At 40.0% G+C, this 16,926-nt stretch overlaps 1 protein-coding gene across 2 annotated transcripts in view; it reads right to left on the reverse strand.

The window, feature by feature from the left end:
• Window positions 1–1,033: 1,033 nt before the first annotated feature.
• LOC150099031 (serine/threonine-protein kinase Nek8-like) overlaps window positions 1,034–16,926 on the reverse strand; it is a 1,046,903-nt gene continuing 1,031,010 nt past the window's right edge. For both annotated transcript variants that reach the window (XM_090405252.1, XM_090405251.1), the window contains one exon: window positions 1,034–1,353. In XM_090405252.1, the coding sequence (XP_090261378.1) occupies window positions 1,240–1,353 (114 nt within the window). In that variant the 3' untranslated portion in view covers window positions 1,034–1,239. The remainder of the gene's footprint in view (window positions 1,354–16,926) is intronic.

Here is a 16,926-nt window from a genome sequence, read left to right on the forward strand (position 1 = left end):
AGTAAGCGTCTACCAGCAAAAAGTTAGTTTATTATAGGTGACTATCCTAAACAAGGAGGAAAGGAGTTTTGGGAACTTACTTGGACACAGTGCAGAGACCTACCTCCCTAAAATACCATTCATCCACCAATGGTCCTCATTGCGGGTGGGGCCTGCCGGCCATTAAACCTCTGCATATTTCATACAGAGGGGGAGATAGTAAGTCTCGAACTGTGTTAGTTCCAGTGCAATGCGAGCTTCCCGAAAAACCTTATATAAAATTCAACTAGACAGAGTCTAAAGGAATACGTCCGTTCACAACAACACTAATCAGATCTCACTAATACCAAGGCTAAATAAAAGCAGAAGTCATATATCCTCCACATATAAGTATGAAAAAAGGTGTATAACATTATTATTAAATACTCTGGATGAGAGTCAATTGTGGAAAGTTTTTCAGTGGGCTACAATATATATTATACTTCACAAGATATTATATTCTTGTTTTAATTTTGTACCCAGGCATAAGCATGGGTAGTGACCATTCTCATAACGTTCTTGCAGTGTGAGATGCTAAGGTAATTGATGAGCTTTTGACTGTCAACAGCTTCTATATACAGGTAGACTAGTCATGAAGTTACTTCACTTATGCAAAACAGGATTAAAACAAGAATATAATGTCAAGTATAATATATATTGTAACCAAGCAGAAAAATTTTTCATAACTGTTCTTTAGCAGAGGTTAGGTCAACAGTTGGCCAAATGACTAATGTTGCAGTGAACTGTGTGAAGAATTAGCTTGTGTTCCTTTGTATAAATATAGATAGATATTCTAGATGTATAATCCGGAATAAATGCTCAACCTTAATGTGAAAATAGCTGATTCAAGCAAATCCAGTTTAGTTTAATTTAAAATTATTACTCCACCACAGTAGCAGTTTAGTTTCTACACTTTCTTCTGTAATCAATGCTAAATACCATGTAACAATGAAGGAAAACACACATTTCTTCTCTTATCTTCATTCATTTTACATCCAAGTTTATTAAACTTTATGATATACTTCAAAGCCACAAAAAGAAAAAAAAAATACATTTGTTTAGTGTCTATGTACATATGCTTTGGTTTGGTTTTAGATACCATAAAAAAGAAAAAAATACACTTCTTTACGTATCTGCATATGCTTTGGTTTGATTTGATTTTAAACACAAATATTTGATGATGTTCCATACAGATGATTGACTAAGAAGATGTAAAAACAGTTATTGTATACAACAGATTTTACTGTGTTTAGATTTCTTAATGTGACTGGGCTTCAAAAATGCTTCCTTTTTTGACTGAGGTAATTTATCATCTTGAACTCCAGACAGTTGATTCTGTTATAAAAATTATACAATATTAACAAAAAAAAAAGGCATTGTATGGCTACACATTATCTACAAAAAGAACAGAATATAAAAATAACAAAAATCAATGGGAATGGTTAAAATATTACTGAAATTATTATTATAAGAAACCACTATGGAATCATTACATGAAACGTCTCATTCAGCGAGTAACATATCTGCCATGTTGAACCTTAAACACATTCGCATTCCCAGCACACAACACATTCCATTCCAGCAATGCATTCCACTAACTTGCCACTCTATGTATAAAATCTACCCTTCACTTTCCTTCTGTAATCATTTGTCAAATGTCGATTTAATGTTGAAAGATGTTAGCTTATGCACTTTGGGATGAAAAAGATTACATACAGTATATTGCGTCAATGGTACCAGATTGCAGGAACTTGACAAGGCTAGGGATCTGGGACTGATGGTGGATAGAGAGTTGAAGTTCAGAAGGCATATTGCAAAAGTTGGCACAGTAGCTCAAAGGATTACTTTGATGCTGAAGAACACATTGATAACTAGAGATAGGCAGGTTTGTAAGGCTAAGATACAGATGCATCTTGACTACTGTGCAGAAATTTGGTCACCTGGGTTTCTTGGAGAAGAGGAAGCAATGGAGAAGATCCAAAAATGAGTGATTGAGCTGGTTAGAGGTCTGTGGCAGAATGCTCCCTGTGAGGACAGATTAAGTGTGTGTGGGATTCTATAAGACTGACATGAGAGAGAGAGAAGGAACTAGGGGTTACGCTGGAAGTTGTGAAGGAGTGTGGTTAGTAAAAGGGTGTGGAGTAGATTTTTCTGCTTGGAGAGTTGGCAAATTACTGGAATAGATTGCCAAAGGTAGTTGTCAGTGCCAGCTGTAAGTACAGTGGTGAAAGTCAGTGGGGATGTAGTGGTGCGAGTGACAGGGAGAATGAAATGTCAGAAAATGAAGAGAATTGACAGATGGTAATGAGAGAGAGACCATCACACGAGATAACATGAAATGGAATGTTGGAGAACAGTTAGAAAGGGGACAGATGCAGGGGAAGAGAAAGAGCAGATCATGAAAAGTGAGGTTAAGGAGAGAATTTTGCATGGGGACTTCATGATAACAGGAGAGCTTAAGGAAAGTGTGATAAAATCATGTTTCCCTGGTATAGAGATTAAGGATGGAGAGAAAGAAAGAAAGTGAAATAGATTATTATTTTGATATTTGATGGACAAAATATAGATAGTTTGTACTTTAATGGATGTAGAGTTACGTGTCTATCACGCGAAACTTAACGATAGAATTTTTCAGTGAGAGTTTGCAAAGTTAGGGAAACTTGAGTGTTTGGGAGGGAGTACAGGTGAGTGTGGACACAACCATTTAAGAGTTGAGAAAGTAGGAGAGTGATCATGTGATACTGAGTGTAGTGTCCCCAGGTCTTAAGTTTAGGGGAATAATCAACACAAGAATTCTCAGCCCACCCTTAAAACCAGAGTTTTAAAATTCACATACCTTTTGCCTCACTCGCAATTCTCTCACATCTTTCTCTATCTCCACATTTTCAACCCCCCCCCCCCCCATGTTCCCTAGGCGGGGCCCTCCTACGATGAGTCTTGATAGACTTTGTTTTCCACCTCCTGAAATGAGTCTTTTGACTGCTTGGAGGCATAAATAATAATAATAATAATAATAATAATAATAAAAAAAAGTGTAAGGTGGTGAGATAAAGATAAGGAGTTTGCAGTTTATATACACTAATGCGAGAAGCATTTGGAATAAAGAAGAGAAGTCTGTGGCATTGGTTAGTTTAATTTGGCCAAATGTTATAGACATTAGTCAGAACTTAATGAGTGAGGAATGATATCATAGTGTTAGATCGTGAATGAGGCCTGCCTTTACTAGACAGACGCTCATCCGTGATCTAACAATGAACAGAGCCTTGAACCAGAAAAAATACCTGTACTGCTGGTCAAAATTGTATTGGAAAGAAATAAGGAAAGGGGGGAGTAAAGTAAAGTTTATCATATAATTGTATATTGAGTGCATATCCATTCATCCATTGCAAAGGAAATATTGTGAAATGTTTATTGTGAAATATTTTATATGTGTATTTTAATGAGGGAAAATAATATGTGTAAATTAAAATAGAAACAAAGAAAAACGTAACGACTAAGAGCCTTAAGGTCCATATTGGAACCTTGTAAGCATGGTTTAGCTAATTCTCTGAGAGGAGCTCTCTCTCATGGGTTCACAATGGAGGATTCTGATGTGACCGTGAATGTAAGCTCTTTGGAAGAAAAAGGGAGTGGATGATCGAAACAAGACACAAGAAAAAAAGTGGGGACTGAGAGTGAGAGACAGGAAGTGAGCAAGTGGGTGAAAAGAAAGGAGGCAGGATGTGAGGATGGTCTTTGATCAGAAGGGGAAAGCTCGGGTCTAAGTGAAACCCGAACCGTGATGTTTCCCCCTTGAAGGATCCAGAAATCCCAGACAAGCACCTCAGATGTTCCCAACGACAGCAAAATTTCAGTGCACGTAAATCCATGAGATGGGAAGGCAAAATCTGCAGTGTGAACAAGGATCTAATCAGGATGCACACGTGACTCACATGTGGTGATTCAGTGAAAATGTGAGCAGCAAGAAATGGTAAGGCAATTTTATCCTTTCTAAAGTTAGGTGAGAGCGCTGAAAGAAAAACACATTAAGCAGTGTTGCAGAAAAGAAAACAAACTAATTTATTTGTTGGAGTCACTTCAAGGACATTGAACTGGTAGTCCGAAGAGCCATGTAAAGTGATTCTTGCTAAATCTAGTGTGTCAATGTTACCTTAGCTGTTTCCCCAGAAATTCTTGTCTAGATAAAATTGTATTAATTACCTAAGTGTATGCTTTTCTTAGGGGATGATAAATGTGTCATTAATGAGATTTTCATGTAATATTATTTAAAAGTGGTTTGATCTAATTAAGATAACTGATGAATGATTATTTCATGTTTAATGTATTCTATTAGTGTAAAATAAAACTTTATGTTTTATCATTTGGAATCCTGGTATTGAATTTGTGTTTGAGACTGACATTTGCCATTCACTAAACTATGAACCGTGACAAAGGTGAAAGAAAGATATTACAATAAGAAAGAGAAGGGGCCACGACTGCAACACTTTGGTAGACGGCCCGAATATTTCTGAGATATAATAACTCTAACTGGCACAGTATAAATATAAATTTGTTAGGGTTTGTTACGCAGGGAAAATCTTACAGTCCCTGATCACAAGGAAAGTAGAGATAAGACATGTTCAGAATTAAGTAATATTAATGTCACAAAGTACCAATCTAACAGTAGCGCAGCCGGTAGGATGTGACTAGGACTTTAGAAAAGTAATAATTTTGATCTATCACAGTGAGTAGGTCTTGACCTCAAACACAAAGACCAGGCGGTGGAAAAAAAAAAAAAAAACAAGATAAAATAAAACCAAGAGTACAGGTATGGCGACACAATCGAGTTCAGAGCTGAGTAACCCCGACTTCTTCCAAAACACTATCTCCAAACAGATATGTCCAAAATTTTCAGGGGAAGGGAATGATGATGTGGGATCCTTCTTTTGGTATGTAGAGGAGCTAAGAAAGGCTACCAAATGGAGTGAACCTCAACTCCTGTCCTTGATACGTAGTGGGCTTGTAGGGAAAGCAAAAAACACGTTCCGCTCCCACCCCACCTTGAGACAAACTCTGAAGAATGAGGACTTCAACAGGACATTGACCTCTGAATTGCAAAAAAGGAGCCAAATCAGCCAAACATTAAAAAATTTCTACAGCTGTTTACAAAAGAAAGGGGAGAGGGCGACAAATTATCTTAACAGGCTGTCAACCCTTGCTTGCGACATAAAAACATCAACACACGATGAGGAACACATTGAATGGCTGACTCCGCAACAGTTTTGGGTAGGCCTCTCCTCTGAGCTACAAGGAAGTGCATAAACAGCCTGGATGAATGCTACATAGCGGCCAGAGAGAGAGAGAGAGAGAGAGAAAAATTAATAGCACATGTGACTGAAGCCTCTGAATGCAGAGAAATGATACTAACAGAAGAAAAAAGGGAGGAGACAAAAGAAAATTTTCTTAAGGACCACATCGCCTCTCCCAAAGACAATGAGGGCATACATTACAGGATGCAAAACACTAACATAACAGGGGCAGACTCTAACGAGAACCTTACCCTCGTTAAGGGACTCATAGAGGAGATGCCGTGTGAATTCCTGCTAGACACTGAGGCCCACATATCGGTCATCCCTAATGCACTTTTCAAGAAGCTCGACATGTCACGTGATAACATGCTAGTCCCACTCCAACAACCCCACAAAATAATGGGAATAGCCAGAATAGAGCTGCTATCCTCTACAACAGTGAGAGTGCAAATATCAATACCCTGTTTCCTCGTCAACCTTACGCACGAGTTGATAGTCCTCCCTGAGCTTCCTGGTGACACAAACAACCAAGTTGTTTTAGGGCAAGATTTCCTGAAAACAAACCGATTTGTATGCGACTTTGAAAACCAGTCAATATCGCTCTGCGGGAAGACTTACACCCCAATCCCAGCCCTTACAATGACATCCAAGGGAGTGAGACCATTGAAGCCAAGCTGATTTCTGCAGATGAGCCAAAAGGGTACCAAGACATATGGAAGGAAAGACTGGTAAATAGCACCATAAACAAGCATAACTCTGATCACACCAGACAAGAAATAAGGACGTTCTTCGACTTGGTATGCAGACAGCACCCTGAGGTATTCATCCTTATCTGCACAAACGTGGTGGAACACACGGTACAAATGACCTCGGAGTCGCCCATACACGTAAGACAATACCCAAAACCACTAAAACATATGGAGAAACTAGAGAAACTCATGGAGGATTACGAGAGAGCAGGAATAATTGAAATATCAGAATCCCTTTGGAACAGCCTGTTCATACTGGTTGAAAAGGCGAGTGGTGATCTGAGATTCGTCTTGGATCTAAGGGAGGTGAACAAGGTCACCAAGCCTATTGATTTCCCCGTATACAATTGAGGAGCTGTTGATCGGACAGGAAGGAGGGAGAATTTTCTCGAAGCTTGACCTAAACTCTGGCTATTTCCAGATTCCCCTAAGGAATGAGGACAGGCAGTATTTCGCATTTACCACACGGTGGCAGAAATACCAACTGTGCCGACTTCTACAGGGGGGACCAGGAACTCAGTCATGAGTTTCCAGTGCCTCATGAATAACATGCTGGATGGTTTGTTAGGCAGAGGCATCTTGTGCTTCCAGGACGGCCTACTGATATACTCCACCAACATAAAGGAAGACACTGCCACCCTGCTAAAGGTATTACATAGACTAAATAAGGCCAAAGGGGGGGCTGGGAATAAGACCTTACCAGAGCAATGTGAACGCCATACTAAACGTGAAATCCCCTTCCACAATCAGGCAGGTTAGACAATATCTGGGTATGGTGAATTTTTACCGCAAGTTTACCCCCTAATGCTCTGAGATAATGAAACCCATAGTAGTAAACTTAACCAAGAAAGGAACAAAGTTTGATTGGAAGGAGGAACAGCAAGAAGCGTTTCAAGCATTGAACCAGGCAATAACCACAGCTCCCGTTCTTACCTATCCTAGACTAGGGGAAACCTTCTACCTTGCTGCTGACGCATCCAAGGACACCATCGTTGCAGTGCTAGAGCAAGTGGAAGGGGAATCTTTCAAACCAATTGCATTCATCAGCAGGAGATTATCTCTTTCGGAGAGGAATTACTCCGTGATAGAAAGGGAGGCAATGGCAATTGTGTATAGCCTCAGAAAGCTCCGTCGCATACTGCTGGGACAAAACATCATCCTCAGATCAGATCACAAGCCCTTATCCTTCATATCATCTATGAAGGATAAGAACCAAAAGATTGTGCGCTGGTCTTTGGAGCTGCAGGAGTTCAACATGAAAGTTAGTTATATACCGGGAAAATCTAACGTTGTCGCGGATTACCTGTCCCGGTCACTGTCATCCCAAGCTGAGGAGAAACCCAGCCGCAACGAAGGAACTACCGAACAAATCTCAGTCGTTCAAGGGACCGTGAAGGGGGCATCACCCGACCCCAGCCCTGGGAGAAGAAGGACATTATTGAGGCCCAGAGGACCGACCAAATGTGGGGGAGATTTACAAAAGAATATCAAATGAAGGAACCACATTGCACGGAATAGAGCCTTATGATGACTTATACATGGACAGTGATGGCCTTCTGCTGTCCAAGCAAGGATCACAGGGAGGTGGAGGGAGAAGATTATTGTTCCAGAAGCTATCGTTCCTTGGGTGTTGTACACCTTCCATGCTACTGATCTGGCAGGACACCAGGGATTTCACAGGACATGGAAGAGGGTGATGGATAGGTACCTTTGGAAGGGAATGAGACATGATGTGGAGGCATATGTCCTCATGTCATTTATGTCAAAGGAAGTCTCCCATCACAGGTAAAGTTCCTATCCAACCGTTCCCTCTCCCTTCGCGTCCCTTTCAGCCTGTGGCCATGGACATTGTGGGACTGCTCCCCACCACCTCAAGGGGAAACAAGTACATTCTAGTCATAATAGATATGTTCTCTAGGTTCCCCGAGGCTGCGGCCATGAAGGACCAGACGACCAAGACAGTGGCTAGTAAGCTCTTGAAAATGATATTTTCAAGGTATGGAACACCAGAAACCCCTGTTGTCAGATCGAGGCATGAACTTCACTGCCGAGGTAATCCTATAGTTATGCAAATCATTGGGGATAAAGAAACTTTTCATCACCCTCAGGCGAATGGGATGTGCGAGAGGATGAACCGCACTCTGAAGCTCACACTAGCAAAACTGGCAGAAGGGCAGATCTCAGAGTGGGATACTCATCTTCCTCACACCCTCTTCGCCTGTAGGAGAGCGCTACACGCAGCCACCAGGGAGGCCCTCGCAGTAATACTCTATAGCTTCGAACCCCTGTTTCCAAATGATTTCAGAGGTTCCAAGGTAGAGACCGGTTTTTCCGACATTGATGAATACCTCAACAACCTTATTAGAGACAACAAGCTAGCCTATGACTTGGTGGCTGAATCTAGTGACAGGGTTTCCCAGCATGCCAGACAATATGCAAACAGGCTAAGGAAAAACCAAGGACCTGAGGGAGGGAAACATAGTTCCGATGGAGCAGAGCTTCAAAGGAAAAGGAAAAGGGGGGAAATTTGGTAGGGGTGCAGCCGGGCCTTTTGAGATAATAGAGAAAGTAACACTTGTGACGTTTAAAATTAAGGAAACCAACTGTCAAGGAAAAGTCATCACTGTCCATTCTGACTGCCTGAGGCTCTACAAAAAAAAGATCTGAGAGGTTAGTCTGTTTCGGTGACTCATTGGAAAATGTCTGGGGGGACAAAGAGGAGACAGAGATGTAGGAACGAATACAAGAACAGAGAGAACTCGCCCCATGACAATCTGCAATCGCTGGGAGAAGAAGAGCATCTTCCAGATGAATATTTCCCCTGCCTCATGAGACACAGAGAGAGACCCCAGAGATGACCCACGAATATGGAACCCATGGGGGAGGGGATCGAAGCACGCCTACGAGGTCAGAAGGAGAGGGGGGGGGGGTATCACAAAACCCCGTGTCGAGGTACATGCTGAGACCCAGGCAAGACAGGAGAACATTTCTCAGAGAAAGGAGAGGTTGCTAAGAAGGGGGAGGGAAGGGGAGGAGGGGAGGGGAGAAAAAAATGGGGGTAACAACTCCAAAAACAAAATTTTTTTAATGAAAAAAAAATTTTAAGATAAAGGGGGAGCCTTTGTTAGATCATGAATGCAGCCTGCCTTTACTAGACAGACGCTCATCTGTGATCTAACAATGAACGGAGCCTTGAACCAGAAAAAATACCTGTACTGCTGGTCAAAATTGTATTGGAAAGAAATAAGGAAAGGGGGGGGGTAAAGTAAAGTTTATCATATAATTGTATATTGAGTGCATATCTATTTATTAAGTGTATTTTTCCACTGCAATGGGCATTCTATATATTTCCCCTGCAATGGGTGAATGCCCATTGCAGGGGAAATATTGTGAAATGCTTATTGTGAATTATTTTGTGTGTGTAATTTAATGAGGGAAAATAATATATATAAATTGAAACAGAAACAAAGAAAAACGTAATGACTAAGAGCCTTAAGGTGACCTTGATAGGCCCATATTGGAACCTTGTAAGTATGGTTTAGCTAATTCTCTGAGAGGAGCTCTCTCATGGGTTCGCAATGAAGGAATTTGATGCGACTGTGAATGTAAGCTCCTTGAAAGGAAAAGTTAGTGGATGATCGAAACAAGACACAAGAAAAAAAGTGGGGACCGAGAGTGAGAGACAGGGAGTGAGTAAGTGGGTGAAAAGAAAGGAGGCAGGATGTGAGGATGATCTCCGACCAGAAGGGGGAAAGCTTGAGTGTAAGTGAAACCCAAACCGCGATGTTTCCCCCTTGAAGGATCCAGAAATCCCAGACAAGCACCTCTGATGTTTCCAACAACGGCAAAATTTCAGTGCACGTAAATCCATGAGATGGGAAGGCAAAATCTGCAGTGTGAACAAGGATCTAACCAGGATGCACACGTGACGCACACGTGGCAATTCAGTGAAACTGTGAGTGGCAAGAAATGGTAAGGCAATTTTGTCCTTTCTAAAGTTAGGTGAGAGCGGTGAAAGAAAAACACATTAAGCAGTGTTGCAGAAAAGAAAACTGAAACTAATTTATTTGTTGGAGTAAATTTAAAACATTGGACATTGGACTGGTAGTCCGAAGAGCCATGTAAAGTGATTCTTGCTAAATCTAGTGTGTCAATGTTACCTTAGCTGTTTCCCCAGAGATTCTTGTCTAGATAAAATTGTATTACCTAAGTGCATGCTTTTCTTAGGGGATGATAAATGTGTCAATTTATGAGATTTTTGTGTAATATTATTTAAAAGTGGTTTGATCTAATTAACATAACTGATGAATGATTATTTCATGTTTAATGTATTCTATTAGTGTAAAATAAAACTTTATGTTTTATCATTTGGAATCCTGGTATTGAATTTGTGTTTGAGACTGACATTTGCCATTCACTAAAATACGAATCGTGACAAAGGGGAAAGAAAGATATTACAATATGAAAGTGTTGCAGGGGCCCTGCAACACTTTGGGAGAGGGCCCGAATATTTCTGAGATATAATAACTCTAACTGGCGCAGTATAAATATAAATTTGTTAGGGTTTGTTACGCAGGGAAAATCTTACAGTCCCTACCCACAAAGAAAGTAGAGATAAGACACATTCAGAATTAAGTAATATTAACATCACAAAGTACCAATCCAACAATAGGGATAGAATGTCAGAGGTACAGTATTTTTATAGAGGACAGAGAAAACAAGAATGAAGGATTTTGCTAATTATAGCAGAAGAACTCAAGAAAAAAGGGGGTTCAATATCAGGTTTAATGGAATGAAAACAAAACAGCACAATTCAATAAATAAATAAACACAGGTTTTATATCATCAGACCTCATGGAGTCAAATTGCAGGAGAATCCCTGGGATATGCACACATCTCATTTTTTGTGCCTTAAATACACTCATATTCTCTGCAGACACCACATGCTCAGGCAATCAATTTCAGTCATTCTCTACTCTCCATGAAAAACAATCTGCTCACATCCTCCTAATACAGCTTCCAGGAATGACTACTTGTTTTCCCCCTATCACCCTCGTTCCATGATAAATCTCTTCCACTTTAATCTGAAAAATCCTTTACCAATGTATATGCCTCTATCATATCCCCCCCCCCCCCAATGGCCCCTATCATTGCATTTTCTCAACCATTCTTCACACTGAAAATTTCAGAGATCTTAGGCAATTGCCTGTTGATGCTTCCATACATATCTTCATCCTTTTGAATACCATTAGACCAAATATGTGCATATTACTTCATATATAGACTAACTAAGACCTTATATAAAGGAACCATAATCTTACAATTTTAGCAATGTGTCTGCTAAACTTTAGGTCCCTATCCACCATCATTCCCAGATCTCTTATTTCATCCACCTTCTCCAATATGTCCCAAACAGTTGCATATTCTGCATCACATCTTTTTCTAATTTTAAAATCTTACACTTAGCAACATTTGACTGCAACCCCCACTCTCATGTCCATTCACTCAGTCTATTCAAGTCCTTCCATAACATCAGCTGTAATCCTCATAGTGCTTCTCAAATTTGCATTATCTACAAACAACTGAATATCCCCATTCCACAATATCATTAATATAGAGGCTAAACAGCAATGGCCCTACAACAGACCCTTGAGGAACACCACTAGGGACTTTCCTGTTTTGGGATATTGCTACCCCATCTACAACTTGCTAACAGACAGCCAATCTCCAATTCATTGCACCAATCTAATATCCAATACTATCAATTCTTGTTTAACTATCAAAATATCATGTGGCAATTTATCAAAACTTATGCAATCTGTTAAAATCAATGCAAAATCTAAGTATACCACTGTGCATGCATCTGCCTTGTCCAATGCACTGCCTCCTTATTGTAATATATAAGCAGATTCCTGAAACATGATTGTATTTTAAAAACCCATGCTGTACGATAAAATAGAATGCCAATGTTAACAACAATTTTAGTTCTTTTATTATTATTATTACCTCACACCTCCAGAGAGGCCAAAGACTCATCGAGGGAGTGCACTTACTCCAACTCTTTATCTTCACCAACTACAACCAACTGCAACTACTGTCATCATCTAAACCAATGCGATCAACTGCCAACCATCACCACTAGTATTTTAACAGACAATTACAAACATCCATGCCCACGGCGGGATTCAAACCCACAGTCTTTTGGCTGGAGAGCGGATATGATAACCACTCGGCCAACCAGGGTGGCCATCTTGGTCCTCACTAATCTTGCCAACATTTTAAATGCAACACCTGACACAAATTGGTCTATAATTTGATGCTTGTCATCTGCTTTATGAAGTGCTACAATCTTGCCTTCCTTGCTTCCTTTGGAACTTGGTTCAGTATAAGACTCATATTAAACAAGTATGTCAAGGCAGATGTCAACTCACTGGCCAATTCCTTTAAAGACATGGTGATATTGTAAAATCTCATATGACGTTTTATGTATCATGCTCACTTTAACAAGTTTTACTTGTGAAGAAAAATCAGTATCAGCGAAAAATACGTTTCAGATATGTAAATTGTATTCATAATGCAAATTGTGTGTTATTCAAACTTATGATGTTAGAGCTGTGATATCACCATAATATGTGTATAACATGACTCTGTGCTGTTAATCTTGGGAAATGAGCATGCAAACAAAGAATGACTTTTTTGTGTAAACGCTGTCGCTTTCTAAGACAAGGAGTCGTCATGTAGTGGTCACAAAGGATTGTTGGGAACGAAGGGAAAGTTTCACTTGCTGCCAATTCTTGCTATAGCACTTTGTTTTGTCTTTAGTGTTATATTTGCTTAAAAATACTGTGTTCATTTTTCTAATTTATATACTCTTTAACCACTAACATTGCTGATAGCATGTGATGTGCTACAGAATTTAACAAGGCTGCACGCCTCTTAATTTCTTTCTTTCTTTTTTTTTTTTCCTTTTCAGATGCAGAGATACAGAAATCACGACTAGGATGATCCCCATCCCACCAAGGACTAGGACCCTAGGAAGAGAGATACTGGGATGTGAGGAGCCCAGAGTCTTCACAAAGACTCTTAAGGAGCTGATAGGAGCAGAAAACATCTACTCCTTCACCCCAATGGTGGAATTAGATTTTTAACTGTAGTTTTGAGAGATCTTCTAGAGGGTTTCCCCATCCAGGGGAAGCATATAACACCAACAGTAGGCTCCCAAGTAAGACAACTAAAAATTGAGCGCTTCCCCATGGAATATCTGGATTCTGGAGACGATGTACTTACACAAACATTTAGTAAATGAGATAAAGTGAGTAATATCAAAAAGAGCATCTCCGAGGAAGACCTGGCATGGTACGGCATTGTACCACTTAACCTGCAGCCTGTCAGAGGTGCTAATGAATTTCCGGAACTTTCTAAAAAAATTAATGGGGAGAAAAATTTTGCACAAACAGTCTTAGGCAAAATTAAAAAGCTCTCTTTACCAAAAACATCCATCGAGACAACAGCTTCCTCTCTAGCCACTATTACCTTACTATCAGCTACAGAAGAGGAACAAACAGCTGTTGTAACAGATGAAGACAACAAAGCCAGCATTCCATCAAAAAAAAAAAAAAAAAAAAAAAAAAAAAAAGGCCCCCTCCCTATAGTAGCTAGTGTCTCCCCTTTCATGTCTTTGAGGAGAGGAATCTGAAATGGAAGTAGAAACCTCTCCTCAAAGACATGAAAGTGTCAACTCCAAGATAAGAAAATATACTTGCTCCCAGTTTAACTGTTATGACTACAAAACATCAGATAATAAAATCATTTGTTTTAAAATCAAAAAGTCGAGATCCTCTACAGCTCGTGTTTAAAGCTGGAAGCCAGTTTGCAGAGTGCTGGGTATTCTGTCTCCCCCCACCTGTTTAGATAGATTTTTTAATTAATTATGTCAAAAAACTGAGAATTAAAGACCTAGGTCAGGTGTAACATCCAAGAACATCATAATGCTACCACCCTCTTCTGTAATGTATCCCTTAACATCAGAGGGCTCCATTTTTTCGGCTCTAGTTCCTGCAAGAAACACAATTCTTCCACTACAGGGATATGCAGGAACCGAGCCCCAAAACACCAAAAGTATTCTGTCATGTTTTGGAGCTTTGTCTGACTCCAGCGCTGTTTAAAAAGAAATGGTGCTGGAGTCAGATACTTATGCTATCCCCCCCCCCACCTCCTCCTCGGAGCCTTCTGCAACATCTAGAGGGATGCAGAAGAGAATTCTCACCATCAACTGGAAGTACTGGGGCTGAACCACCAGGTCCATCAACATCTACACCCCGATAGAAGCAACAGTAAAATCAAGATTCTTCCAGTTGCTTGATGTCTACATCTGTGGTGCCCATCATATCATCCTGATGGGGGACTTTAATTGTGTAGTGGACCTAGCCTGGGATAAAGTAGGAGGAAACCCACATATACTGCTGGCTACAGGCATCTAGAAATTCACTTAAGGAATGCCCAGCTTACAGATGTCTGGAGAGCTCACAACCCCTACTGTCAAGATTATATGTGGAGAGGCAAAGAAATTGGCACAAGGCTTGACCGTTTTTATCTATCACCATCCCCTGTCTCCAGAGTCGAGACTGTAAAGCACATCAACATTAGTACTACCATCTCAGACCACAAAATGGTTGTACTCACCTACCAGCATTTAGAAATAGTTGAAGTTTGTCCAGGCCCCTGGAAATTACCACCAAACTTCCTGTCTCCATTCTTGGACAAGCTTCACGAACTGTGCTCTACCTGGAGCAATGCTGGCTGAGACTGGGAAAGGTGGGCACAACCAAAAATCACCATCAAAGAAAACATGAATTAATGGGCCCAAGAATGTGCCTTTCTTTGAAGATCTCGACTCCATGAGCTTTACAAGGAAAGAAGCTGGTTCATGGCCAGCCAATGGCAAGGCTTTCCCTTTAAAAACATCATCCATCATGACATCGACATGGAACAGAAACAGGTGGAGAAAAAGAACCTCAAGATTAGGCTCCATTTGTGCTCAGAAGATAGGCAATCTGACAGGAGCAAATCATCACAACCATCACTAATGGTGAGTGTATAAACACCGCAACACTTGACATCCTGAAAGCTTTCTGGGGGGGTACCAAGATCCCCCCCCCAGGATTACTCCTGTTGGAACATTTTCTCTTTCTCTGCACACATTCAACCTTCAAGCAATGTCAAACCAAGAAAGTGCCTGGACCAGACAGACTAGGGACAGAACTTTATCGTGAGGCCTGGGATTTCATCTTACCCATTCTCATAGCACTCTTTCACATCTTCCTTGACACCAGAAACGTGCCATGAGATTTTGTGGGATGCCATACCATCTTCATCCCCCAACAGAGATCCAGCTCACATCAAAAATTGGAGACACATCAGTCTGTCAAACATGGATTACAAGATCCTGAATGATCCCACCTTCAGTCTGAATGACAGACTGAAGGTGGGGATGAGATACGTCATCAACAGCACACAGGTATATGGTGTTCCTGGCCCATTGATAAAGTTTAATCTCATCCTAGTAAAAGAAGAATTATGTCTTGTCAACTTTTAACACTGATGCTAAAAGAGTCTTCAGATGAACTAGTATTCCTTTTACCAGGCTATATAATTTGTCTGAGAATAGTGAAGAATCCAAGAGGAGAAAGAATGAATGGTAATCTCATTGCACAATGGTGGTGCAGAGACTGATGTATGCAACTACTGACCTATCAGTATCTGAGGAATGATGGTGAAGATTTTTGAAAAGTTTGTTAGGACTCAAATACAGAAATGGGTTAAAAGAGAACATATCCTTTGCAATGAACAGCATGGGTTTACTAAGGGAAAGTCACGTTTGAACAACTTGCTCACATTCTAGAATAATGCTACTGTTGAGTTAGACAAGAGAAATGAATACACCATGGTACTTTTGAATTTTGCTAAGGATTTTTACAAAATGCAACATGGAAGACTGCTGCATAAAGGGAGAATATGCAGATTGGATTAGAAAACACTCATGATGAGAGGATGGCCAACTGATAGATATAAAAAAAAAGTGGTATATGAGGGATGTGAATCTGAAAGATTTAGGGTAACCAGTGGTTCAGTCCTTGGTCCATCCATCATTATTCAATCTATATGTTAATGACATTGGGAAGGATTTGACAGGAGACATCTATTTGCTGATGATGCAAAGGTGGGTAGGGTAATTAGGAATATGGTTGATGTGCAGTGTTTACAGAATGATTTGAATAGGCTGAAATTATGAGCTTCAGTTCATAGAGTGAAAATGGCTTCAGTTCAGTGTTAATAAATGTAAAGTCATGCACTTTGGTGTGATTAGATGTCCAATTATATCACAAACATCCATTATATTGGTGGGATTATGTCAGAAGAAACTGATGAAGTTAGGGATCTTGGAGTAGACTGGGTTCAAGGGCCATATATCAAAGGTTGCAAATATAACTCAGAGGATAATTGCAATGCTGAACCTTCACATGAAAAGGTAAGTCTTTTTTTTTTTTTTTTTATGTGTGGTTCTTATCCATAAAAGGTTATTAGTAAACCTATAATTTTGTGCCATGGGTGAGCTAAGGATTTTTTTTTTAATTTTTATCAATTTTATATATATTTTTGTAATTATTTTTTTAAACTTTATTTTTACAGAGGAAATCCTCATCTAGAGACCAAATATGGAACTTTTTCAAGTCACTTCAGGCCTACAATAAGTGAGGCAGTGGTCTCACACTTGGGGTTGAAATTCATTTCCCACCTAAAGACAATCACAAACATCCATGCCCACATCAAGATTTGAACCTGTGATCTGTTCGTATACTAACAACTCAGCC

The sequence above is a fragment of the Typopeltis vanoorti genome, chromosome 15 (assembly GCF_054136105.1).
Source record: "Typopeltis vanoorti isolate ZY-2024b chromosome 15, IOZ_Tvanoo_1.0, whole genome shotgun sequence".
Classification (NCBI taxonomy): Eukaryota; Metazoa; Arthropoda; class Arachnida; order Uropygi; family Thelyphonidae; genus Typopeltis; species Typopeltis vanoorti.